This window comes from Hemicordylus capensis, chromosome 13 (genome assembly GCF_027244095.1).
Source record: "Hemicordylus capensis ecotype Gifberg chromosome 13, rHemCap1.1.pri, whole genome shotgun sequence".
Lineage (NCBI taxonomy): Eukaryota > Metazoa > Chordata > Lepidosauria > Squamata > Cordylidae > Hemicordylus > Hemicordylus capensis.
The window spans coordinates 429,176-453,819 of record NC_069669.1 but is presented as its reverse complement, the minus strand read 5'-3'; the positions used below and the strand labels follow the sequence as shown (position 1 = coordinate 453,819).

General features: G+C 62.5%; 1 protein-coding gene across 1 annotated transcript; it reads right to left on the bottom strand.

Annotated features, from left to right (window-relative positions):
- Nucleotides 1-37: 37 nt before the first annotated feature.
- SCNN1B (sodium channel epithelial 1 subunit beta) lies at nucleotides 38-11,806 on the bottom strand. Its single transcript, XM_053276549.1, has 14 exons — nucleotides 11,764-11,806; nucleotides 7,439-7,757; nucleotides 6,438-6,744; nucleotides 5,669-5,859; nucleotides 5,390-5,496; nucleotides 4,248-4,411; nucleotides 4,005-4,112; nucleotides 3,571-3,645; nucleotides 3,090-3,207; nucleotides 2,745-2,820; nucleotides 2,497-2,554; nucleotides 2,189-2,250; nucleotides 1,957-2,032; nucleotides 38-1,806 (listed from the first exon to the last, which is right to left on the bottom strand). The coding sequence occupies exons 1-14, from the start codon at nucleotides 11,804-11,806 to the stop codon at nucleotides 1,390-1,392; spliced, it is 2,121 nt and encodes a 706-aa protein (XP_053132524.1). The 3' UTR covers nucleotides 38-1,389.
- Nucleotides 11,807-24,644: the final 12,838 nt, after the last annotated feature.

Here is a 24,644-nt window from a genome sequence, read left to right as displayed (position 1 = left end):
AAGAAGAGTCCTGCTGGATCAGGCCCAAGGAGGCCCATCGAGTCCAGCATCCGGTTTCCCACAGTGGCCCGCCAGATGCCTCTGGGGAGCCCACGAGCAGGAGATGAAGGCAGGCAGGCCCCCTCTCAGCTCCCCAGCAACTGCTGTTTACAGGTAGCCTGCAGCCCTCAAGCTAGTAGCCACCGATAGCCCTGCCCTCCACGAGATTGTCCAAGCCCGGTGTAAAGCCATCCGAGCTGGTGGCCATCGCCACAGCCCAGGGCAGAGCCTTCCCTGGCTTAATGATGCGCTGTGCAAAAAAGGCCTTCCTCTTGGTGGTCCTCAGTTTGCCAGCCTTCGGTTTCATGGGGTGGGGGTGAGTGTCTCTCTGTCCGCCACTCCATGCCTCACTTGATGCCCCTCCGTCATGTCTCCCCTCAGTGGCCTCCTTGCCAAAGTCAAGCGCCCCAAATGCTGCCGCCTGGCCTCATCGGGACGGTGCTCCAGGCCCTCTTCTGCACCTTCTCCCGCTTAGCAACTGTGCTCAAGACTCCCGCTGTGGCTGCCCCATAGACTTGTACAAGGGCACGTGAAGATGAGCCTGTTTATTTCCAGCCCCCAAGTGACCGGGCAGGATGGGTGGCGCTGCGGAGGCCAAGGGGACCGGGCTGCTCCTGGCCTCCCTCCCTCCGGCCACTTAGTCGCCTGTGGCAAGGAGTCAGCCTGCCCCCCCCCCCGTGCCACAAACTGGGCTTGTCCTAGGCAAGGCCGGGACAGAGCAGCTGCTCTTTTTATTGGAGTGTAAAGTGGTTCATTTTCTAACACACATTAACAAATGTACCAGCGGAAGGAGCCAGAGATGGGAGATAGGCCAGCTCCAGGAAGCAGAGCGCTGTCACGGGCAGGCAGGGGCAGCTGTTGCAACCACTTGGCTGCATTGCTGCTGGGCAGGGCTGAAGCAAGGGCGGGCAGCCCCCCCCCCCGCCCCGGGTAGTCACTGCCCTGACACTGGACAAACGCTTCCTCCCAAGGTGCTGCACCCAGAGGTGGGCCCTGCAAACGTGGCCCCAAGTCCAGGCCTCCTCCCGCCTGCGGGGCACAGCAGGGCCAACACAGAGCACCCCTGACCCTAAACGCAACCGGGGGGGGGGGCCTGCAGGAGGCCCAAGCTGCTGCCTCCGGCCCTGACCAGTGGGAGGGGAGGCAGGAGCGCGGGTGCGCTCACGAGCCCAAAAGCGGACGGGCCCTCCTTTGAGGAATGCTGACCTCACTCTGTCCCCTGGGATGCCGGAGAGGAGAAGAGCGGAGGGGACCTGGACAGGTAGACTGCACTACCCCGGCGTGGACAGAAGAGGAGGGGGGGGAGGGCTTGGGCTCCTGCTGCCCTTGGGCCATGTGCCCTGCCAGGCCTCAAAGCGTGTCCAGGTCGGGGAGGGAAGCCTCCCCGTCCTCACTGCCCAGCTCCACCGTGGCCACGGGGCACACGCGGAGGGAGTCGTACTTGGGCGGTGGAGTGCCCGGCTCCGAGACGGCATCCCCGTCGGCAAAACCTTTGGCCCCAGGATCGCTGCCGCCGCCGCCACCTGCCTCCTCCGCTTCGAAGCCCAGGTTCGTGTGGGCCTCCACCCTCTCTGCCACGGTGGGAAGTGCGGCGGGCTTCGGGGCCTGGGGGCGCCTCTGCTTCAGCCCCTTGCCCCAGCTAATCAAGTTCAGGATGGTAATCCACAGAAAGTCAATGACGATCTCTCCAAATTCGATGAGGCACAGCACGGAGCCCCCCATCCACAGGCTGAACTGGCCTCCCAGACTCGAGAGAAGCCAGACGATCTGCAAAGGGGCAGAAAGGAAGGGGATGAGAAGCGGGACCCTTTGCGGGGGGGGGGCAGCTGCTAGCCCGGGGTGGCCCACCTGAGGCTCTCCTGCTGCTGCTGCTGCTGCGGAGAACTCCCACCCCTCTCAGCCACGACTGCCACATACCGTCGTACTGGCCGACTCCGAGATGGTCCGATAGTTGTACTCTTGGAAATAGATATTCAGCTTGATGGTCCCTTTTCTGCAGGAGGCAATGAGTTCCACAGGTTCACAGTGTGTGGTGTGTGCTGCCTGTCCCAGATGCCACCCCCCCCCGCACACACATGCCCCCCACCCCCAAAGCAGGGCTGCTCTTCACCTGTCCCTGCAGCTCACCGAGACACTGGCTTTGACTCACCTGTCCAGAGTCACATTGGTTGACTGATCCCTTTCGTAGGACAAAATATGGAAAATCCAGTCCTAGAAAAAGGAAACCAAACGCTGGCACTGCAAGTTGGGAGCAGAGAGGCCAGCCCCGTGCAGGTAGCTTCACTTGCAGGGAGGGGCCCTTGGCATAGCCGAGCCCCAAGCAGGGGGCGGCCCGCTGCACCTGGGGGGTTGCTCTCGCCCAGGGCAGCCTCACCCAAACCCAGCCCTGGTTGGAAGGGGGGGCCGCTCCCCCCCTGGCTGCATCTTCCCGGGAGCAAGAGGGAAAGCACCACCCACCTCGGCGGCTTCGGAAGGCCAGTCGGCCATGGAGATGGTCATCTTGTACTGGGTGTTGCTAAAGAGAGGGGGGGGAGGAGACCGGCATCAGCCCAAGGGACTCCCCTCCACCTCCCCCCACCCCGCCATGGAGCTCCGGTACCGCTTGTCCAAGCCGCCCCCCAGGAGAGGCACTTTGAGCCGTGCTGCGTTCTGCACTGCTGCCCCCCCCCGGCCCAAGAGCCGCCCGGGCGGCTGCCAGCACTCACTTGCACGTCTCCTTGCAGGACTGGATGCAGCTCTGCCGGTGCTCCAGACTCGTGCGCAGAGTGGAGTAGCAGTATGCTGGGGGGGGGGGAGGAGAGAGAGCCGATGGGTGCCGGCAGCGGCGCTGGGCGAAGGACCGGCGGCCTCCAGGGGCAGACTCCCTGCCTTGCATGCCGGCATGGTTAGGGTTCGAGCCCCAGCCGCTCTGGGAAACACGCTTTGGCACAAAACTGGGCTGAGCCACAAGTGGGCACCCCAGCCGGGCTGCAACCGGCAGAACGCTGCAGGCCCCTTCCGGAAGGAGGCGAGTGTCCCCACAAGCTCCTGCCCGCCGGAGCCTCTCTCACCCCAGTCCGGGTAGTCCTCGTTGTTGCAGAAGCGGGCCCCTTTGGGCAGCGGGTAGAAGAAATGGCCACACTGGCAGTTCTTCACCATCTGGGCCTGGAAGCAGGAGCGGAGGCAGGCCTGGGGGAGCGGGGGGGGGGAGAGGAGCCCGGTGAGGGGCGGAGGGCCAGCCTGTGCCTGGGGGCTGGAGGTGGGACCTGGGGGGCTGGGCTCAAGTCCCCCCTGAGCAGCCTTGCTCCTCTCTCTCAGCTGCCGGGCAGAGAGCAGTGGCATTCCCAGGCCTTTGCCCCCACCGCGCTCTGCCCCCCCTTTCGGGCTCCCCTCGGGCTCCCCCTGCTGAAGTTTAGATTGCAAGGCCCTCGGGGCAGGGTCTCCTGGTCTGCGGAGTGCGGCTGCCAGGCAGACCTCCGCTCAGCCCCCTGGGAAGGGCGGGCGGAGCAGAGCCGAGAGAGGCAACGGAGGCGGGACGCCTGAGCCGCTCACCTGCATGGAATAGGTCGTCCTGTACTGGGCGCCTGTGGAGCAGTTGGGGCAGGGCTCAGCCAGGCCTCTTCCGCCCTGCGGAGAAACACCCCCCCCCCGCCGGTGAGGTGGGGCAGCCACGCCTGGCCTTTGCTCTGCCTGGCTTCCAAGGCGGCAGCAGCGGCGGCAGCCCAATTCGGGCCACAGAGTCCGTCTTCTGCAAGCAGAGGCACCGAGTCCTGCCTCTTCCCCTGCAGGGGACCAAAGGCAACGGGCAACTTCCAGACCCACGGCCAGGCCCCGAGTGCGAGGCACTGCCTCCCGGGCCAGAGGGGAAGAGGAACCGGTGCTCGGCTGCCTCTCCCGGGTGCCTACGCTGACCCCGGGCTGTTGAAGGGTCTGAGGTGGGCTTCTGCCCTTGCCTGCAGCGGGGAGGCCTCCCACCACCGACCCACCTCAGCAGCCTGGGAAGTGAGGTAGTCTTGGTACAGGTTCTGGATGGAGACGTCGGTCCCGTTCATGGTGCAGGCGCTGTAGGGAGCGCCCTGCCTCTCCAGCTCATCCTGGGGAGAAAGGCCGGCCAGCGGGGGGTTCAGGGCCCCTGCTCACAAGTCCCCTCCTCCCAAGAGGGGCCAGCCCCACACCCCGGAAGGGGGACCCCAGGCGACCTCCGCCCCGCTGCCCCAACCACCACCTACCACCATGACGCCAATGGAGGTCTCGGTGCCCGACATGGCGTAGATGCCCTGGTCCTTCAGGAAGGGGAAGCTCTTCTGCTCGTGCAGCATTAGCCGGGCCCCGGCGGTGAAGGTGAGGAAGGGCAGGTACTCCTTCTGGCTGATGTCCAGGATGAGCTTCAGGCCTGCAGGTGCGGAGAGCCCACCGTCAGCCCCCTCCCCACAAGCAAGAGGCAGCCATGCTGGGGGGGAGGGGGGGGTGGCAGGCCACAGCCCCTCCGAGATCCCTTCCCCTCTGCGGGGCCTGATGGGTTGTGCACAGCACCCAGAGGACCAAGGGAGGGCTGGGGAGACCACCGGTCAAGGGCCCGGGGCACCGTCCCCTCTGAGAGGGATGCCCAGGTGTTGCCCACTACAACTCCCAGCATCCCCTGCTGCAGTGGACTTTGGCTGGGAATTCTGGGAGTTGCAGTCAACGACAGCAGGGAATCTGTTAGAGGGATCTCTGGCCCGGGGTCCTTGCCAAGCCTCTCCAGGGCAAAGGAAGAGCCTCCGGAAGTGGGCTCTGTGTCTGTGTGTGTTGAGGGGGGGGGGGTGTTATTTGTTCTATTTTTACACCACCCCCAACTTGCGTCTCTGGGTGGTTTACGGCAACATAAAACAAAAAATTAAGGCAATGTAGAAGCACAATTCTGTTTTCAAAGCTTGGGTGAATAAACGTGTCTTTGAAGACCTTTTAAAAGTTGTCAGGGATGGGGAGATTCTTATTTCAGCAGGGAATGCATTCCAGAGTCTGGGGGCAGCAACCGAGAAGGCCCGTCCCTGAGTGGCCACCAGACAAGCCGGTGGCCACCGCAGATGGGCCCCTCCAGATGATCTCCAAGGGCAGCGGGCCTGGGCCAGGGATGAAGGAGATGTCCTCTCCAGTCCCCAGGGCAGTGGCCAGCCTCCTGGCGGTTCTGCGGATGGGACTAGCCCCCGCTGCCCGCCGGCTCCAGAGCTGGCTCTGTCCCTCCCTCTCGCCCCGAGGAAACCAACCTCCCTGCCCAGGGCGGCTCCCTGCGTGTCCCTGGGGGGCTGGGGAAGGAGGAGCAGAGCCAGACTTGCCGGTGGCTCCCCCGGATGCCTGCCAGCAACTCCAGGCCACGGACCGGGATACCTACCAAACTCTGCCCCCGGATTGGAGGAGATGAGCGGCGGTTCCTCGTCCATGCCCCAGTTGAAGATGTAGCAGTTGCCATGGTCTGGGTGGTAGAGGTGAGTGAAGTTGCTGAAAGGAAGCAGGGGAGGGATCGGGGGCTGCAATTGCGGCTGGGGGGTCAGGAACTGATCCCCCAGGGCAGACACCTTGTGCTTGCCCGGTTGGGCGGGGGGGGGCGCTTCTGGCTAGAACGCCTGGCCGGCTTGACTCGACAGGGCCCCCCCCCCGGCGTCCTCCTCACCTGTACTTGCAAGGCTCTGCTCCATACAGGCAGGCCAGGATCATGTCCTCTGCCTTGTAGCCCATCTCGATCCTTTTGCTCAGCGGCACTTGGGACAGGATGCTGGTGGACTGCAGGATGTACCACTCCGTCACCGCCTGGACCGCGCTGGTGAAGTTCCGGTAGGTGCATCGGGTGCCGTTGTTGCTGCACTGGAGGCACACACGGGGGGGGGTCAGGACGGGCCCCCCACGGGCACAGGGGAGAGGCCTGCCCACGGCTGCTAGCCAGGAGCCCCCTGATGGAAGACCCCCCCCCACTGATCCTCACATGGCCCACTGCAGAGGAGGATATGCCGTGGGGATGGCGGGGGCCCTCCGAGCCGGCTGCTCTGGCTGGTTGAGGCTGGAGACAGAACCCTGGACTGGGCAGAAAGACAAGCCTGCCCCCTGCCGAGTCAGCTCTCGAATCCACCTAGCTCAAGGTGCTCTGCACGGACTGGCAGCAGCTCTCCAGGCAGGGAAGGGTCCGTCCCAGGCCTGCCTGGAGATGCTGCCAGAGGCTGAGGCTGGATTCACCTCCTGCCCCCGAGTCGCAGCCTCTTGTGCAGCCCCAGCGGGGGCCGCTCCCGGAGTCCTGGAGTCCAGCTCACAATCAGCGGGCGGGGGGCTCATGCCTCCACCCGGGGCCCCGCAGCACGGCTTCTTCCGGAGGCTGCTCCCCCACTGCCAGCCCCCGTGGCCCTTGCCAGGCCATGGCTGGGGGGCCCCTCCGAGCCCCCACTCCTCACCAGCTTCACAGCCAGCTTGTACTTCCTTCCTTCCGGGTCAGCAAAAGAGGAGTAGCTGTTGGGCCCCGCGGAGCCGAGCGAGCTGTTCCCCAGGAGGTCGAGGACCAGCGGGCGCGAGGCCTCGCTCTCGTCGATCACCACCAGCGGGATCTGGTCCCACAGGCGCATGTTCAGCCCGGCCGTGGCGCTGGCCGGAGGAGGAGGAGACGCCGTCCCGTTGTCCTCGGGGCCGGGCTGCAGGATCCGGTTGAGGGCCGCCTCGATGAGGTCGTCCAAGTCCTGCAGGTAGGGCTTGACCGCCGCGTACCTGGAAGGCACAAGCAGGAGGGTGGCGGGTGCTGCACGCAGGGAGGCGGGAGCCCGGAGCAAGGCTGGGCCCAGGCGCTGGGAAAGCCCAGACGCCACCAGTGCCAGCAGGCAGCGGCCAAGCGACGGGGAACCTGGCGGGGGGGGCAGCGGTGGTGGTGGCGAGAGCTCCTCCCTTCCCTGCCCTCGGGCTTCCTCCAGAGGTCATGACAGGATCCTCGAGTGGGGGGGGGAAGGACCCCCTTTGCAGGTGGGGCGTGGCCCCCCGAGGCAAGAGAGCAGTGCTGCTGCCGCTGCCAAGGAGTGACTGGCCCCAAAGAGCCTCCAAAGAGGCACAGCTGCCTCTGCTTCCTGGAGCAACCTTTGCTCCTCTCCCAGTTAACCGCGCAGCTCTACCTGACGGATGGCCAGCCTGCAGGCAGCATATGGAGTGGGAGCGGAAGGAGCCAATGGAGCTCTAGGAAGCCGGGCCTCCTTTGTCACACACACACCCCCTCCCAGCCGCTCCTGCCTGGGGCTGCAGGGCTCAGCCAGTGCCCCACAGCCAGGCCTGCCGTGGAGGCTTCAGCCAATGCTCCCGGTCCCTGCTCCTGCGAGGGTCTGCTGGGGACAGAGCAGGGGCCCCAGCCAGCCAGCCAGCCAGCTGGTGGCTCCCCCAGAGGCTGCTGGTGCCGACCCACCCCGAGGGGGCTCACCTGTATGGGCTGGCACTGCAGATGGTGACGGCAGGAAACGTCATGTTCTTGAAGCCAATGGCCAGGGAGGCCGTGACCTTGTAGGACAGGTACTTTTGGATGAGCATGCCCCAGTTCCAGAAGACCAAGGCGGCAAAGAGCAGCGTCAAGAAGAACCAGACAAGCTTCTTCTTGGGGCCCTCGCGGATGATGCGCTTCGGCCCATGGGTGTTGGTGTTGTCACAGTACCAGACCAGTAGCTCCTGGTAGGTGTACCCAGGGCCCTTCTGGAGGCGGTGGAGAGCCCTCACGAAGAACGTCTTCACGGTCATTATACAGCCTGTTCCAGAAACAGAGGAGAGAGTCACACCCACAGACACAAGAAACTAGAATTTGGGGGGGTAGAAAATTCTCACACTTCATATTTTAACACAGAACATTATTCTCATTTAAATTTAAATGTAACCAACTTTACGTTTCATGCAAAACACTACAAAAACTTTAAATTCGTACAAGCTGAAATATTTTCAGATTCATAGGGTCAAATATTCATCTCTCCACAACTCGGAGTAGTCGAGTGGTGGGTCATTCAGGTTTGTGTATTAGAAGCTGCCAACTGTGAACAGGACGGAAGAATTCCCAGCTGGCTCTCGGCACGTTGCCTGCGAGGTGAGCGTGAGCACACGTCGCCTTCATCTTTATACAACACACACAGAAAGAGGAAGAATTCGCAAAGTACGAGTTTAGATAGGACTTTATGGTAATATTATAAAAGGTCTCCGTTCCTCTTTGTTCTGCTTCCAAAGTCCTTCGGGTTTGGGGACCCCCTTGTCCGGTGACAGAGATGGCCGTGCGTTCGAGAGGAGACTTCAGCATCTCACTGGATGTATCCTGAGCTCACTGGCAGTCCAATTCAAAGGCATTTAACTTGCAAATCACAATTTTAGTAGCAGCCAGGGAAAGGTTTACAGTTAAACTTAGCAACAGGAAATATGCAACTGAAACATGGAATAACCGAATTCATCTATGACGTTTCAGCCTCATCCCCAGAGGCCTGAAGGAGGTCAGCTCGCTTTAACCTCGTTACAAACAGTTATCGTGGGAAAGACTGCCCCAGTTCCGACCCATCTTCAACGCTGGTTCTGTTTCCTCTGTTGGGAAATTCCTATTTCTGCTTTTGACTGGAAATGCAGGATTGAAGGGATCTAAAGCAGCTGAGATAACAGGCAATCCTGGGCTAGTTGGACCACTGGCCCAAGGCAGTTTCACATGCTTAGGGGGCAGCCCATAGCTTAGTGGCCGGGCGCTGGGCATCCGGAGGCTGCATCCTCGGCATGGAGGGCTGCTGCCTGTCAGAGCAGGCTGTCCTGGGCCGATGGGCTGGCAGGCCTGGAGGCGGCTTCCAGGGTTGCAGTGCCCCAAGGCTGCTCAGAAGAGAGGCGGCCCAGAGGCCCCCCCAGAGAGGGGAGCCCCCCCCTCTAGCCCGGCACTCGTCCCCTGCAGCCTGAAGAGCTGCCCGGCAGGGACGGGACCATCAGGGAGGCTGTTCAAATTCCTCCTCCTTGAAGATACCATCAGTACATTTTGTTCTGTCGATGGGGCATAGTTTGCACTGGCCTCGTGAGCCCTTCAGGGTACATCTCGTCCTCCACCTGCAAGGCAGGAATGCAGACTTCGGGGTCTTTAGATCCAGAGGTGAAACGTCCAAACAGGAGAGCCGGTTAGGCAGACGAGGAGTCAAGAGGGGCCGAAATGAGACGTGGGGGACTAATTGGAGGCGGGCATGGAGAGAGGGCCCGCAGGTGGGGAGGGGTCTGGGCCAGAAGACTCCGACAGGGCACCCCCCCGGGGGGCTTAGAGCCCCTGCTCAGCACCAGGCTGGAAGCCACCTTGATGGGCACCCAGTCATGGCCTTCTGCTTGGGCATTCACTGTGCCATTCATAAGAACCTAAGAAGAGCCCAGCGGGATCAGGCCCAAGGAGGCCCACCTAGTCCAGCCTCCTGTCCCACACAGTGGCCCCCCGCCAGATGCCTCTGAGAAGCCCACAGGCGGGAGGTGAGGGCATGCTTTCCCTCCCTCCTGTTGTTGCCCCCCTGCCTCGGAGGGCTGTAGCCCTCCGAGCAGTTGCCGCTGATTGACCTCTCCTCCATGAAGTTATCCAAACCCCTCTTAAAGCCATCGAAACTAGTAGCCAACACCGCACCTTGTGGCAGAGAATCCCACAAGCTGATTATGCGCTAAACTCCCTTCACTGGAAGTCCAAGAAGAGATCTTGGATCGTGATTGTCCAAACTGGCAATCAACATTCAGCAGGAAAGGGAGCCTCCAGGGAGGCAAGCAGCCCCCACGGCCGGCCCATGGCGTGAGGCTGCGAAGCCACCGAGGGAAGCCATCTGGGAGCAGAAAGCAGCAGCAGCAGCTCCACTCCGCAGCAAGGCCGTTTCCTGAAAAGGAGCGAGAGCACGGACAACATTTCGGGGGGTCATTGCGCGCCATGCCCTCTTGCAGATAACTTGGTTGTCACGAATGGAGGCAACGTGAGGCAACGCTGGACTCACGGCCTCCCCTGCAACTCCCTTTGGCACCTGCCGGCGTTGCCTTTTCACCCAGGGAAGGAGCCTCCTCAAGATATTGCCGCCACCACCACCCCTCCTCCTCCTCCTCCTCCTGACATGCCGCTTCTCAACAAGTTTCCAAAACAGTTTTCACAGAAAATTGAACTGTGGATCAATAAAGCCCCACAGGGGGCTCAGTCTAAAGAGAAAGACAAGGGAGCGGGAGCGGCAGCGGACTCCCCGGTGGGCACAGCCTGCCCCCATGCAGCCCCCCCGGGGGGGCCACAAGAGCCGTTTCCAGCCACAAGGCAAGTTGTGAGGGGTTTGGAAGCCCAGGAGCTGGACCACCCCTCTCTCGCCCCAGGCGAGCCATAAATTCCAGGCTGTGCCGCGGGTGCCCTTTGAACCAAAGAGGCAGCCGCTGTCCGGTTGCAGGGAGAAGGCCCAGCTCCAATCCTGACACTTCACCAGCAAAGGCAACCGGGGGGGGGGGCTGGGCCCCAGTGGGGCGATCGCTGCCCCCGCACCCACACAGCACGGGTGCGGAGGGTGGGCTGCACACCTCGGGGCCTGCCCAGGAGGGGGACAGGCATTTCCAGCAGCCACACCCCACCTTTGGAGCAGCCCCCGGAAAGCCTCCCCTCCCCGGGAGCCTGTCCCTTGCTCAGCAAGAGCAAAGCCTCCGACCCGCCCAGGCTATTCTCCGGCTTCAGTTTTGCTTTCACTCCTGGGGCTCTTTTAAATGTTGGGGTCGGTTGTGTTGGCTGTTCTTGTTCTTATGGCCTTGATTGCTTTGACTTGGTGCCTGCGAACTGCCCTGGGAGAAGCAACGCAGGAGAGCTGGAGACAACGCAAACCGCAGCCACGCAAGAGACGGGCCCCGTTACGCGCACCGTGTGGCCACGGCCGGCGCCGTATCCGGGAGCTGCAGAATCACACAGCAGCGGACCACCGAGTGGCCCGAGCAGAGGACCGGACTCTCCCATCAGCAGCGCCCCTCCCGGGCCTACAAATCTGGGCTGCCCTCTCTCACCGACACGGAGAGCGGCTCGTCCCAGTGAGAGGTGGGCGGGGGGGGAGCGGCTTCTCTTTCCTGGCAACAGCTCGGCTTGCTCCGCTCTCTCCCAGCCCTGCCCAGCCTTCATGAGAGCTGCGCGGCTGGCAGGCTGGCCATGCCTCAGGTAGAAACACACAGCCCGGTGACCTCCCAGCCTCGGCTGCCTGGCCAGCCGGGTGGGGGGGATCCTTCTGCAGGCCGGCAAAGGAGAGGCCCAGCACTAGGCAGGGCAGGCAAAGGGATCGAAGAAGCACGTGGGGGCAGGAGGGCTCCAGGCCAGCCCCCCCCCCACCTGTTCCCCCTCCCCGCAATGCAATGCAAGGAAATACGGGGCTGGGAGGGGGAGGGGGCAGCCGGCAGGAGTCGCACCCCGGCCCCTCCCTTCTCACTCCTCTCCTTGACGGCTTTCAACATGTACGGGGGGGGGGTTCCTGCCCCTTTGCTCCCCGCCTGCCCAGCAGATGAGGGGTCCAGCCTCCCTCCCTCCAGGGTGAGCAGACAGGGAGGAGGGGCGCCTGGCGGGTCCTGCTCCAGGCTCCCCTGCCCCCCCCAAGCGCCCAAATGCCCACCAGGAAACAGTTGGGGGGGGAGCTTCCGGCCAGGCCTCCTTTGCGCTCCTCACACAGGTGGCCCGGCCTGCTCCTCCGTGGCGGAGGACGCTGCTGTGTGTGCACTCAAACCCGGCCCCTTCCAGTGGGGAGCCTCTTGCGGTCCAGCCTCCCCGGGCCTTACCTGGTGGGCTGCCTCCCTCTCCAGCAGCAGCTGGGGGCTCCATGGTGGCCTAGAGCAGGCAGGAGACGGGCATCCTTGGCGGCCAGGCCTCGGAGGGCACTGCGAGGGGCACCCAGGGAGGTCAAGGCCACCCGCCCAAGTCTGCGGCGGGAGACCTTTGCAAGGAGGAGGAGGAGTAGGCGGACTGTTCTTCTTCCGGGGAGGACCAGCTGCTGGGTCTGATGTGCCTAAGAGGAAGAGGCCCCTGGAGGGAGGCAAGCAAGGAAAGGGCCCCTGACGCACCTCCAAGAGAGGCCACGAGCATCTCCTCCCCAGGAGTCTCTTGCGGCGCCCACACTGCTAGCCTCCCATTCCAATGCAACCAGGGCAGACCCTGCTTAGCAAGGGGGCCAAGTCCTGCTTGCCAGCACAGCACCATCCCACGCGGTTTGAAGGGGTCAGTCCGGAGGGCCAGATCCTGCCCTTGAGACCGCCCGTGCAGCAGGATTGTATCGGGGCCGCCGCCCATGCGCCTTTTGTGCCCCCGCCACATGGCGGCAGGTGCACCGGGGGCCATTTGTGAGGGGGAAGTGCAGGCAACCCCCTCTGCAGGTCTTCCCGGGTTGACCGTGCAGCTCTACCTGACGAATGGCCCACCTGCAGGCAGCGTGGCTCTCGGGTGGGGTGGGAGGGAGAGAGAGGAGCCCATGCAGCTGTCTTCTTGGGTGCCCCCCCCGCCCTGCGCCCCACTAGCTGCGGCTGTCAGAGGAGGGAGATCCCTGTCAGAGAGTTTCGGGCTGCAGAGATTGGTCTCGGAAGAGGCTGCTCAGGAACAGGCTGGCCCAGCCACCGTCTCCGCTCCCAGCGGGCAGGAACTGGACTCCAGCACCGGCCCTCTTGGCACGCACCAGAGTCCCCTCCTCTCCCGGCTCGGGCCGCCGCTGCTCCTCACGGCTCAGGGCCTGGCGTCTGCCGCCTGGGAAGAACAAACAGCCTGAGCCGCTGGAGAGGGCGCCTGCCCGCCTGGGACTGCAGCTGGAGGTCGCTGGCAAAGCTCTGCCCTCCGCGGAAGGAGGCTTTGAGCTCTTGGTTCCGGGGCTTATGGGGGCAGCGGCGGTGGGAGGAAAAAGCACTTCAGGCCATTTCCGCGCCCCCCACCCCCACCCCACCAAGTGATGAATCCCGCTTGTATTCTGAGCTTGGGGCAAAGGAATCTTCAGCACATTCCTTGCACGGAGCCGGCCTTTCCAGAGGCGTAGCAGCCGCCGCCGCCGCCGCCAGGGATCCAGTCCTGAACAACGGCAGAAGCGCCTTCTCTGCAGGCCACCCTAGAGCAGGCGGCGGCAGCAGCAGCACTCCTGGCTCTGGGGGGTGGGGGGCGCCCCAAGGGCCTCCTGGGGATGCAGACAACGCACCTCTCCTGCCCTGCGCGTGAACCAGGAGCAGGTTTGTCCTAAGGCGCCAGGGGGCACCAAAGGAGGCCGCTTGGGTGGCCCCACCCCCTCTCTCACAGGCTGGCCATCCGTCAGGTAGAGCTGCGTGTTAACCAGGCCTAGTTGGGCCAAACTCTTTGGACACAGCAGGGCAGGGCAGGGGAGAAACCAGCCAAACTCACCCCCACTCCCTTCCTGCGGTCAAAGTGATGTGTTTAGAAAACCACCACTTTGCAGCTGTGGGAGCCTCTCCCCCCCACGCCCCGGGCCATGGGGGCAATTGCTCCAGAGTCATTAACCCAAGGAAGTGGGGCGGGGGAGGGGGCACATCCACAGGGCCCAAAAGAGCAACAGCCCCCAGCTGAAGGGCTCTGGAAGAGATGGGGTCCAGCCCGCCCCTCCTCCAGCCCCTCCACGAGCCAGGGGTCCCATTCCAGGGTTCGTGAGCGGCGCGGGGCGGGGGGGGGCGGGATCCGCGGCAGAGGAAGCGGGGCGCGAGGGGGCGCCGAGGAGGCGGCGCTTTGCAGGGCTGGGCTCTCCGGAACCCCCCCCCCCCGCCCCCGCCTGCTGCGACGGGGGCTCTCCCGAGTCTCAGCCCCCATTTCTTGTTTTTCATGGCCGGGGGGTGTGGGGGGCGCGGGGGGGGGTCGTCGGGTCTTCTTCCTCTCATCCCGGCGCCGCCTGCGGCTGATCCGCGGGGCCGGCAAAGACCCGGAGGGCGAGCGACACCGAGAGACGCTCCTCAGCCGTCGGGGAAGCCGGAGCCCGGCGGCAGCCGCCAGCCGGCCGGCCTGTCGGGGTGGCGTCGCGAGGGATCTCCACCCCGGGCCGCCCACCCTGCGCCCTTCTGGGCACCCCGACGGAGGGGGCGACCCCCAGCCCCAGCCCCGCCCCCGGACACCTGCCTGCTCAGCGGGCTTCTCCTGCGGCGGCTCCTCCTGGTCCTCCTCAGCTGTTTTCTCGACGGAACGGGCCAGGCGCGGGCACGAGATGGGCGGGGGCGCGCCGCAGCTCCTGCTCCGCCTCCCGCCTCCTCGGCGCGCTGCCCTTTGCATCTCCCAGAACTGCCCCCGACCGCGCTTAGGGTTCCCACGCTTCTCCCACCGCCCACGAACAGCCCAAGAGGAAGAATTTCAGCCGGAGAAGCGCTCTCCTGCACGAAGATAAAGGGATGGGGAAGCTTCACCTGATGGATTTCTGCCTGTCAGCCTGCTATTATCAAAGTGCGGGTGGGAAAGAGGTGCCAGACCAGCCTCCCTGCCCCGCTTGCTTTGTGTGGGTGGGTGTGACGGAACGGAGTTTCTTTTTCACACGAAGAGGCCGGAGCGACTTGCGCCTCTTCACTGATTAAGAAACGACGCTCTGAACATTCTCAGAGGCCCCCTCTTCTTTATTATCCTATCTCGGTAAAGGGAGATCGAGCTTTTGGCTAGCCGAGATAGTAGCTGCTCCTAGACCGAAAATAAGGTGGCAGGAAGTTCCACAGACGTTGTGCCTTGTGCAAAGCAAAGCTTCAGGGCTGCCTTGCCTTTCCCTGCTGCACTGCAGGGCAACTAGCCCAGGTGGGCAGATAGCCCGGCTGTGGGCCCCTAGAGGACTGCTGTGCTGCTCGCTCCGCATGATGGAGCCCAGGGGACCCCTTGCCACAGCACGCTGCTGAGGACGTTCCGAGGCCCTGATGGGACCGGAGGGGCCGCCTGTGCCGCCCTCCAGTTCTCCTCCTGCTGCCATGGGACTCAGACACTTTCTCTGCCATGGACCCTCTGGGCAGCCTCGGGCAAGTCTCACTTTCTGTGCCTCATTTCCCCATTTGTAAAAACACCAAGGAGCCACCTAATGGCGCAGCGGGAAATGACTTGCCTAGCAAGCCAGAGGTTGCCGGTTCGAATCCCTGCTGGCATGTTTTCCCTGACTATGGGCAACACCCGTATCGGGCAGCAGCAATAGAGGAAGGTGCTGAAAGGCATCATCTCATACTGTGCGGGAGGAGGCAATGGTCAACCCCTCCTGTATTCTACCAAAGACAACCACAGGGCTCTGTGGGCGCCAGGAGTCGACTCCAACTTGACGGCAGACTTTACTTTACTTTATCAACACCGAACTGGAAGGAGGATCCTGCAGCCTTGGGTTAATGTCCGTGCTCCTGGCACTTTAGGGTCATAAGAGGCCTCGCCAAATAAGATGATAATCTTGTCAAGCGGACCATGTCCAACAACAGACTGCCAGGTGCTCGGCTCGCTGGCCCTGGAGGTGGCGGCAGAGGTAGACTACCTTCGAACATGGAGGTTCCATTAGTAGGGCTCAGTACCTTGGAGCCTGCTTGGCTGGATCAGACCAAAGGCTGGTCTCTTCCAGCCTCCTGCTTCCAGACACTCTCATAGAGGGCATGAGGCTGAGCCCCCCCCCCCCGCCTCTCTCTCCCTGCCCAGCAACTGGGGTTGGGAGGGAGGCAGCCTCCTGAGATACGCAGAACACAAACTCCTCCGGGTTTATTTGTGGAGCAGCAAAATGCAATCAGAAGCCCATTTGCTCCTTCGGGAGAGCTGGGCAAACAGGCTTTGATGGCTGCCTCTTTTGGCGGTGGGGAGACTCAGCAGCAGCCCCCCCACAGGCTTCCCTGCCCCCCCCCACAGCGAGTGGTGAGGTCCCAGGCGGAGGGGAGGAGCTGGCGCTTGGGGCTTGGGGCAGAGGGGTCAGTCAGGCTGGAGGGGGCCTGCCTTGGTCCCCTCCAGTGCCGTGGGCAGGGCTGGGGCTCTCCCTCCCTCCCTCCCTCCGGCCCCAGCCACCCCCGGCCCAGTGGCCACCGCTCTTGCTGGTGGACCAGCCACAGCCTTTCAGAGGCCCCCAGACGCTTGCCTCAAATGGAGCCCCCCCCCTGCAGAGCTGCCCCTTCCTGCGCCAGTGGCTGGTCTCAGCTGTGGAGGTCAACACTCCCCTGTGGAGGCAAACAGGGGAAGAGAGGAAGCTGCCTCCTGCCGAGTCAGACCCTCCTCCACCTAGCTCAGGGCTGCCTGCACGGGTTGGCAGCAGCTCTCCGAGTTCTTTCCCAGCCCCGCCCAGAGATGCTGCCAGTAAGCCTCCCTGTAAACACAGCAGGTTCAAAACCCGCTGTGCGCAAAAGCTCCCGGTGACGACACCCATCAAGAGCCAGGTCAAGGGGCTCCCAGGCGGGCACGGATCAGGCGCAGCCCCCCTGGGCTCCAGCGATGCTCTGGGTGCTCCCGGGCCAGGAGAGCCTCCCCTGATGAGCTCACCCTCACCCGTCTGGCTCAGCACCCGGAGTGCCAGGAAGGATGCCAGAGCCGGCTGGCTTGACTACTGCCTTGCCACTGGCAGAGCTCCGGTGATGCCCACCAGCTCCCGCTCTTCCCGGGCCCTGGGGTGGCTGACCCACTTTGCCCTGGGAGTTTGCACCACGCTCCGCTCCCGCTCCCACCGAGGGGGAAGCCAGCGAAGGGCTGGGTGTAGACTGAGCGAGCTGGGGACAAAGGAACGGGGACGGGCTGCCTCAGCTGGCCACAAACACCTGCTCTGTGGGCTGCCTCTGTTTACAGACGTCAGCAGGCAACCGATTCCTGGATGCCAAGCTCTGCCTTGGATCAGACCCAACAGCCCGGTTAGCCCAGGACGGTCTACTGGACACCAGAGCAGCTCCCCGGGTTCTAGACCAAGACTCCTTCCCAGCAGGGGCCCGGCCAGGCGTTTGGCAGGGGCTCCGGTGTCCTCCCTACAGAGCTGCAGGGGTTCTCTTCCACTGAGCTGCGGAGCCTTCCCAGCAACACACGAAGCTGCTTTCCGCTGAGTCAGGCCCTTGACCCTTTGAGCCCAGGTGTGTCTGCTCAGACTGGCAGCAGCCGGGCTCTCCGGAGAAGCCTTTCCCACCCCTGCTCCTGGTTGGGGTGCTTTTTAATGGAGAGGCTCAGGCTGCCTGCCTGGGACGGAGTCTGGGACCTGCTGCATGCCAAGCAGATGTCCGGCCATCCCACCAGGAAGACGCCTTACCCTGAGCCAGCCGCCCAGCAGTCCCTCGGGCCCAGAACAGGCCGCTTGGGCAGGCGGCTGCTCCATGGTCTCTGGCAGGGAGTGGTGCTGGGCTCGCTCTCTCTCCTTCCTGCTCTCCTCTGGTCCATCTGGTCAAGCTAGCTGGATTGCCAGCTGCCTTGAGATGTTATATAGGGCACAAATAAATAAGTCACCTTAAGTGACGCAGCGGGGAAATGCTTGACTAACAAGCAGAAGGTTGCCAGTTTGAATCCCTGCTGGTGTGTTTCCCATATCGGGCATAGGAACAGAGGAAGCTGCCATCTACTGAGTCAGACCATCGGTCCATCTAGCTCCCTATTGTCTACCCAGACTGGCAGCAGCTTCTCCAAGGTGGCAGGCAGGAATCTCTCTCTCAGCCCTGTCTTGGAGATGCTGCCAGGGAGGGAACTTGGACCCTCGATGCTCTTCCCAGAGCGGCTCCATCCCCTAAGGGGAATCTCTTCCAGGGCTCACACATCAAGTCTCTCATTCATATGCAGCTAGGTACTTAGCTAAGGGGACAAATCATGCTTGCGAACACGAGACCAGCTCTCCTGCATCAGTGATCTAGGAAGGTGCTGAAAGGCATCATCTCATACTGCGTGGGAGGAGGCGATGGTCAACCCCTCCTGTATTCTACCAAAGACAACCACAGGGCTCTGGAGTCAAAAGCGAAGTCGAAATCTAGGAGTCGAGATTGACTTGACGGCACACTTTACCTTTACCAAATGAATGAATGGATGGATGGATGGAAAGTAATAATTAAGTTAAATGGCATGCTCTGCCTTGCTCAAAGTCTGCTCGTTTGCTGCCTGCCTCCAGCCAGACCCTGGTCCCTCGAAAGCCGTGTGGCATTCCCTGACTGGCAGCTGCATCTCCCAGCCCAGCTGCATCAGAAACCTTTTCGACTGGGAGGGGCAGGAACCCGGCCTGAGTCTTTCTGCATGGAACGCATTTCTGGCAGGTCTGTGCGAGGCGCAATAAGCACCTCATTGTTTTCTGGCAAGGGAGGACTTGGTGCTGCTAAGTCTTCTGGCCATGTGATACGGAGCTGAAGGATCAAGAGCTGCTCCACCTGGAAGGCCTGATGGGGCCGACGGTCTCCTGACTGCCCCACAGAAGCCAAGCCAGGTCGGGGGAGAGGACGGCTCACTCACCTGGGCTCTTGGGGGGAAATCCGAGCGGAATTGGAAGCTCCCGGGAATGACTCCAGCCACCCCAGTCCTAAACAGAGACCATGGTGGCGGCGGGGGGGGGGTTGACTGCTCTTCCTGGTGTGGGGCAGAAATGTCTTCTCCACGCCAGCGGCCAGAGCACAGCAGCCCTTTGAAGAGCCGGGTTCTTGCTCCTGACGAATTGTTTTGAGAAGAGACTGTGAGTCACTGATTATGCAGAGGGAGAAATATGAGAGTTTCAAATGTGCCGCAATCTGGCGTCAGGAGGTGGCACAGCCCTCTTACACACAGGAGGGTGAACTCTGTGGACTCTTTGAACCGAAACAGAAAACCTGATGTGACCGGACATCCCTTGGAGTGGACCAGGACTGCCAGGGGAAGCATTTGTATTCTGTGTACAGGGTCAAGTGGCATTTCTGTGGTTTTTCAGCAGGGAAGCTGTCTTGTGAATGTGCAGTAAGTGGAAAGGCGGGATGGAGTTGTCTGAAAGCAAGCAAGAAGAAGGATTTCCACCTGCGTGTCTCCAGGGAGTTCTCCACACAGCAGGCTTTAGCGTGAGTTTTCTGCAAACTTTACTGCAAACTCAATGCTATCCCAAAAAACCCCGAGGCAAAAAGTGGATTTTTTAAACTCCAGATATCAATCGGGTTGCACTCTAATGAACAGTGAAAACCCCGAATCGTGTGTGAAGTGCTCCCCGAGAGCTCGCAGGGACTTCGGGGGAAATCTGCCGAATATGTGAATGCGCCCGCTCCATTCCGGAGGAGATGCGGGCGAAAAGCCGGTTGTGGAGATCTTCCAGGTGGCAAAAAAGCCGTCCTTTAAATGCCAAATGCTATCAGCAAGTGTGATAAACAAATGTGTTCATGAGGGCTACGGCCAATAAAAAGATGTTTCCACAACACACACTTTCAAAACCTCAATGAACACCAGTGTTTGGGGACAAACAGGCAGCCCCTCCCAACACAGCTGTGCTTGCAGCTCACAGCCCCCTGTGGAAAAGGCCAGTTCCATGCCCAAGATCATTGGGAAGGGGGCTGAGCAGAAGGATGCCAACATTATAATGCCCTCCAGGAGTCGAAATCGACTTGACACTTTACCTTTACACAGTACAGATCTGTGGTGCAGCCACATCTGGAGGGCTGTGTATAGCTTTGGTCACCGTCTCTTAAGAAGGACATTGTAGGACTGGAAAAGGTGCCGAAGAAGATGAGCAGGGGCCTGGAGCACCTGAGGTTCTTTGTTTGGGAAAAGAGGCAACTAAAGGGAGACATGATCGAGGAGGTGGATACAATTACGCATGGAGTGGAGAGACATTTTCCTCCCTCTCTCACAACCCTAGAACCAGGGTCATCCCATGAAACTGAAGGTTGGGAAATGCAGGACCAACAAAAGCACATTCTTTTTGACACAGCACGTAATCAATCTAGGGAATTCCCTGCCACAGGATGTGGTGATGGCCACAAAAAGGGCTTAGACAAACCCAGGGAGGACTGAACTGTCAGTGGCTACTGCTCTAGGGGCTAGAGGGCACCTCAGCCTTGAGTCAAGACGCCTCTGAATCGCAGTTGCAGGGGAGCAGCAGCAGCAGCAGGAGAGGGGGCCTGCCTTCCCCTCTTGCCTATGGGCTTCTCCGAGGCATTTGGTGGGCCGCTGGGAGGGACAGGAGGCAGGACCAGAGAGGCTTCCTTGGGCCTGATCCGGCAGGGCTGTTCTGGTGCTCAGAGCTCCTCACTTCCGGTGTTCCAAGGACAAGCCTCGGCTGCTGATGCGGTGATGTGAATTTCGTGCCCCGCCCTCCGGAAATGACTCCCTGAACTAGCCTCGGGGATATTCCTGGTTGTTTGTTTCCTGCCCAGTCCAGCGCAGCGTGGCAGCGGTGGCTCTCTGGGGTTTGATGGGCAGCAGAGTCTGCCCGCCCCACTGCTGTCTGAGGCCTCCTCCTTTCCCATCTCCTAGCTGGGAGTCAGATCCCAGCTCAGCCATGAAGCAGGGGCAAATGGCTCTTGCTCAGCCTGGCCTACCTCTCAGGGTTGTTGTGAGGGTAAAAGGGGGTGTCCCCACCCCACCCGTGCGTGCCACCCTGAGATGGGGTGGGAAAGACAGGGAAGAGGATTGGAACTGTGTTCCAGGTTCACGCCCGCCTCTGTCCCCAGGAAAGGCGTGCCCCGGCTGCAGGGCTAGGAGGAGGTGACCTGCGCTCATAAAACCCCGGAGAGTCTCGGCCAGTCTGCTCTGGCCACCAGACTGACTCAGCGGGAAGCAGCCTCTGGATGGCGGCCCAGGTGCCAGCGCCTCCCTGCCAAGGAGCGACCCGCGTGATCACGTGGGGTTATGGGGGGACCTTTCCAGGGACTTGGACACACAGCAGGCTGGACCGCGATTTGACGGGGAGGCTTTACTGCAAACTCAACGTTGTCCCCACAAGATGACCCAAATAGTGGATATTTTTACCCCGGATAGAATTCTGCCTACACTCTTTCCGGGGCAGTGAAAAACCCGAATGGGACTTCAGAGGAAATCTGGCCGATATGTGAACGTACCCGCTCTGTTCCAGAGGAGATGCACGTTAGAGGGCTTCAAAAGCCCCGTGTGAAACACGTTTGCTTTGACACTGTTGTGGGGCTTCGTCTGGAAAAGACCTTGCCTGCATCCCAGCGACCCCCGCCTGGCTGGTCCTGCCAGCTTCCTTGGCACTGCCCGGCTGGTGCTCCTGCAGCAGATGCCTCTCTGCTGCCAGCCCCTGCCTTCCTCCTCCTCCTCCTCCTCCTCCTCCTCGGCTGACGCGGAACCTGCTTTTCGAGTCAAGGCGTTTCCCATCCTCCCTCTCAGCTCAGCTGCTGCTGCCGCCCTGCCCTCGGAGAGGCTCCTTCCCCTCCAGGGCTGCCAGGCCTGCCTCCTCCTCTTGCTCTGGGTGGCCCATTTTCCCAGGGTAAAGGTGGCACCAGACCTCTGGCCATTCCTGGTCCTGGAATGAGCCGGGGCTGAGGAGGCCGCTGCTCCCCTTCAAGGAGGCCCACCAGCTGTGGGGGAAGCAGCACAGCTCTGTGTGGTGGGAGGAAGAGCCCCCCCAGGCGCTGCTGGACGGGGAGGCTGTGCGGAGGGTCTGCCCTCGATAGAGGCTGGCCGGCCACTCCGGGAGGAGCAGCCCCTGCCGCCGCCCTTGGCTCAGGGGCCCAGTTCCCCAGGAGAGGAACCCGGCTCTGCCCCACAGCTCTCTCTCTCTCTCTCAGCAGGCTCTGCAGATGCTGGCCAGCCCTGGTCAGCAAATGGCCCAGGTGTTTTCTCCCCCCCCCCCCAGTCCCTGAGAGTCTCCTCTGGGTGGCAGGCCAGCCCCCCCCTCGAGGGACACAGCTCTTGCCCCCCACTCTCGCCAGCTGCCAGGCCCGTCTGGGCAAGCCCCCCACCTCCCTCTGCTGCCACCGCAGTGACCTCCTCATTCCACCGGGTAGGGGACGGGCGGGTGGCACCACCTGTGAGAGGGAGAAAGCTCCCACCGGGAGGCTGGCTGCAGGCAGACCTCAGCAGGTCACCTCCTCCCCTCCCAGTCTGGGGGGGGCAGGCAGGAGGAGCCACATCCCCCCCCCACAGTGTGAGGGGTGCTGGCTGGGGGCTGGGTGTCTCCATAGTGCAGCCCCCCAGTAAGGGGCGGAGGCGGCGTCCTGGGGCAGGCCAGTGAGCGAGCGAGCGGAAGGCAATGCCCCCTTCTGCCGGAGGCGCCAGGACAGCTGTGGGGCTGATGCCGGAAGGTGGTGGTGCTGGCAGGAGCACCTGCTGTGGACTCTGCCGGGGGATTGATCCAGAGAGCGCTCAGCCTCGGGCATTTCCAGCCACCCCATCCCAGCCTCCTCTGCAATGACTGCAGGAAGAGAACAGAGCCCGAAGCCCCACCCAAGACAGGCTGTGCCCCCCCCCTCCGGGCAACCTTCCAGCCCCACAGGACGGCCACTGGCAGGGAGCAGGGCACCCACAGGCCCGGGGAGGAGGGGGGCAGCTCCGTGGGGTGGGGCCCAGCTCTACGTGTGGGGCGTGTCTCTCCCGCTCACCGGGGCATTCCCAGCTGCTGTGGAGGCAGCAAGGTGCCACTGAAAGGCCACAGAGGTTAGTCACAGCAACAGCGCCTAGTTGGAGCTGGATTGGGGCCTGGGTGCCCCCTCCCCTCTCTGCTCTCAGGCCCCTTAGCCGGGGGTGGGGGGGGCCTTGCTGCTCCTGCTGCTGCAGCTCCACCACCACCCCACCGGAAGAGGCCTCGTCTTCTCCTCCCGGTTCCTTCAGAGCTTCATCGGGAAGCCGCCTGACCGGACCCGACCCCCCCCCCCCGAGAATTAAGGAGGACTCCCGCCAGGCTCCTGTGGAATCCTCCTTTGTTGGTTTCATTGTTATGTAACCTGCTTCCGTGAGATCTGCATATAATTGGACAGCAATCAACCTGGAATCTCACCCTTCTTTGCAGCCGTCCCTCCTGGGCCTGGTCTGCCCCTTCATGCAGGGAGGGGTCCCGGAGAGGGCAGGGTCTGGGGAGAGCTGCAGGGTGACCCACTGCAAGGCCAGGAGCTGGGGGTGGGGCGGGGGCTCCCATCAGCCCCAAGAGCAGCAGCCCCTCCCTGGCCAGCGGTTTATTCGGCCTGTGCAAAGCTCCGGCCAAAGTCGAGGACGCCACACTGCCCCCCCTGCCCCCCCGCCCCCCGGCACTGGGCACAAAGCGGGGACTCTTCTTAGTGCTGGGGGCGGGGGGCAGCTTTAAGTGGTGTGGAGCCCAGCCCAGCCCCAGGGACATCTGGGGAAGAGCCCTGGAGTGAGCCCTCCCCGGGCGGCGCTTCCCCTGGAGCCGAATGGCTGGGGCTCAACAGGGCTCCTTTTCTCTCCTACTCCCCCCCCCCACTCGCTCCCCTAACAAGCATTGGGGAAAGTGCAGCAGCCCACAGAGGTCAGCGCAGCGGGGGTGGGTGGGTGGGGGGATGGCTCTGGCACGGGAGATTTGCTGCCTCTGCTGGTGAAGCCCGCTGGCCAAAGGGCGACACTAAGCAGGCCTTGGGGTGGTCAGTGCCTGGATGGGAGACTGGCACATGTGGGGTGTGCCAGTCCAGATCGACGCCACTGCGCTGGGTGGCAGGCAGCTGCCTGTGTGCCGTGTCCCCCCCCCCCCGGCCCGGCCCGTGCATAAGGGAGTGAGCAAGCTCCAAAGGCAGGGAGCGTAAACCTGCTCCCTTGTGCCCCGGGCAGGACGCATCCTTCCGGCCCTGCATGACGAGACAAGTCAGTCCCAGAAGCGGGGAGCTGGAACTCTGGAGTTGGGCAACACTGAGCTAGGCTGGGAGCCCCTCGGGGCAGGGCGGTGTCCTCTCCTTCCTTGTCATGTGCCAGGCACATGGGTGGTTCTCCGTCAGCCATTCGGAACAGTAGAGCATGTCAGTGGTCCCAGAAGGTGCTCTGGGCAGGGCTTTGGCCCTCTCTCAGTCACAGGGACATAAGGACATAAAGCCCTGCTGGGTCAGGCCCAAGGAGGCCCGTCTAGTCCAGCATCCTGTTGCCCACAGTGGCCCACCAGATGCCTCTGAGAAGCCCACAGGCAAGGGGTATGTGCCTGCCCTCTCTCCTGCTGCTGTGGCTCCCCTGCAACTGGTATTGAGAGGCATCCTGCCTCTGGGGCTGGAGGTGGCCCACAGCCACCGGACTAGTAGCCCTGGATGGACCTGTCCTCCATGACTTGATCTAAACCCTTCTCAAAGCCATCCAAGCTGGTGGCCACCACCACATCCCGTGGCAGAGCATTCCACAGGTTAATCATGTGCAGGGCCAGGATGCTCCACCTCTTGGGGGCCCCTCTCTCTCCCCATTCTGGACCCCGGGTGGAGTCGGGGCGGGGACAAGGCAGGCGGAGGAGAGGCCTCCGGAAACTGCCGGATGGTGGCCGCAAGGAAGCGCTTCTGGCTCTTCAGCTTCCTGGATCAGGGAGAGGAGCAGACGGCAGGCCCGGAGCCAGGTCTTCCGCTCCCCATGTCCGCAGTGATGACCTCAGTGGCGGCTCATTCCCCGCCCTGCTTGGTGGCCCTTGCAGCAACTGGGTCAGAGCAGTGACCCGGCTGATGCAATGGCCACTGACAACAGTGCCATTCCTGGCCACTTGCAGGAAAGGGCGGCTCAGCCTTCCGGGGCTGCTGAACTCACAGCCTCCTCCTCCTCCTCTGGATGCTGCTGAGCGCCAATGACGCCTCCTCTGGGGGAGTCGCCCCACTGCTGCTTACAGTCTTGGCCAAGCAGGTGGTGGAAC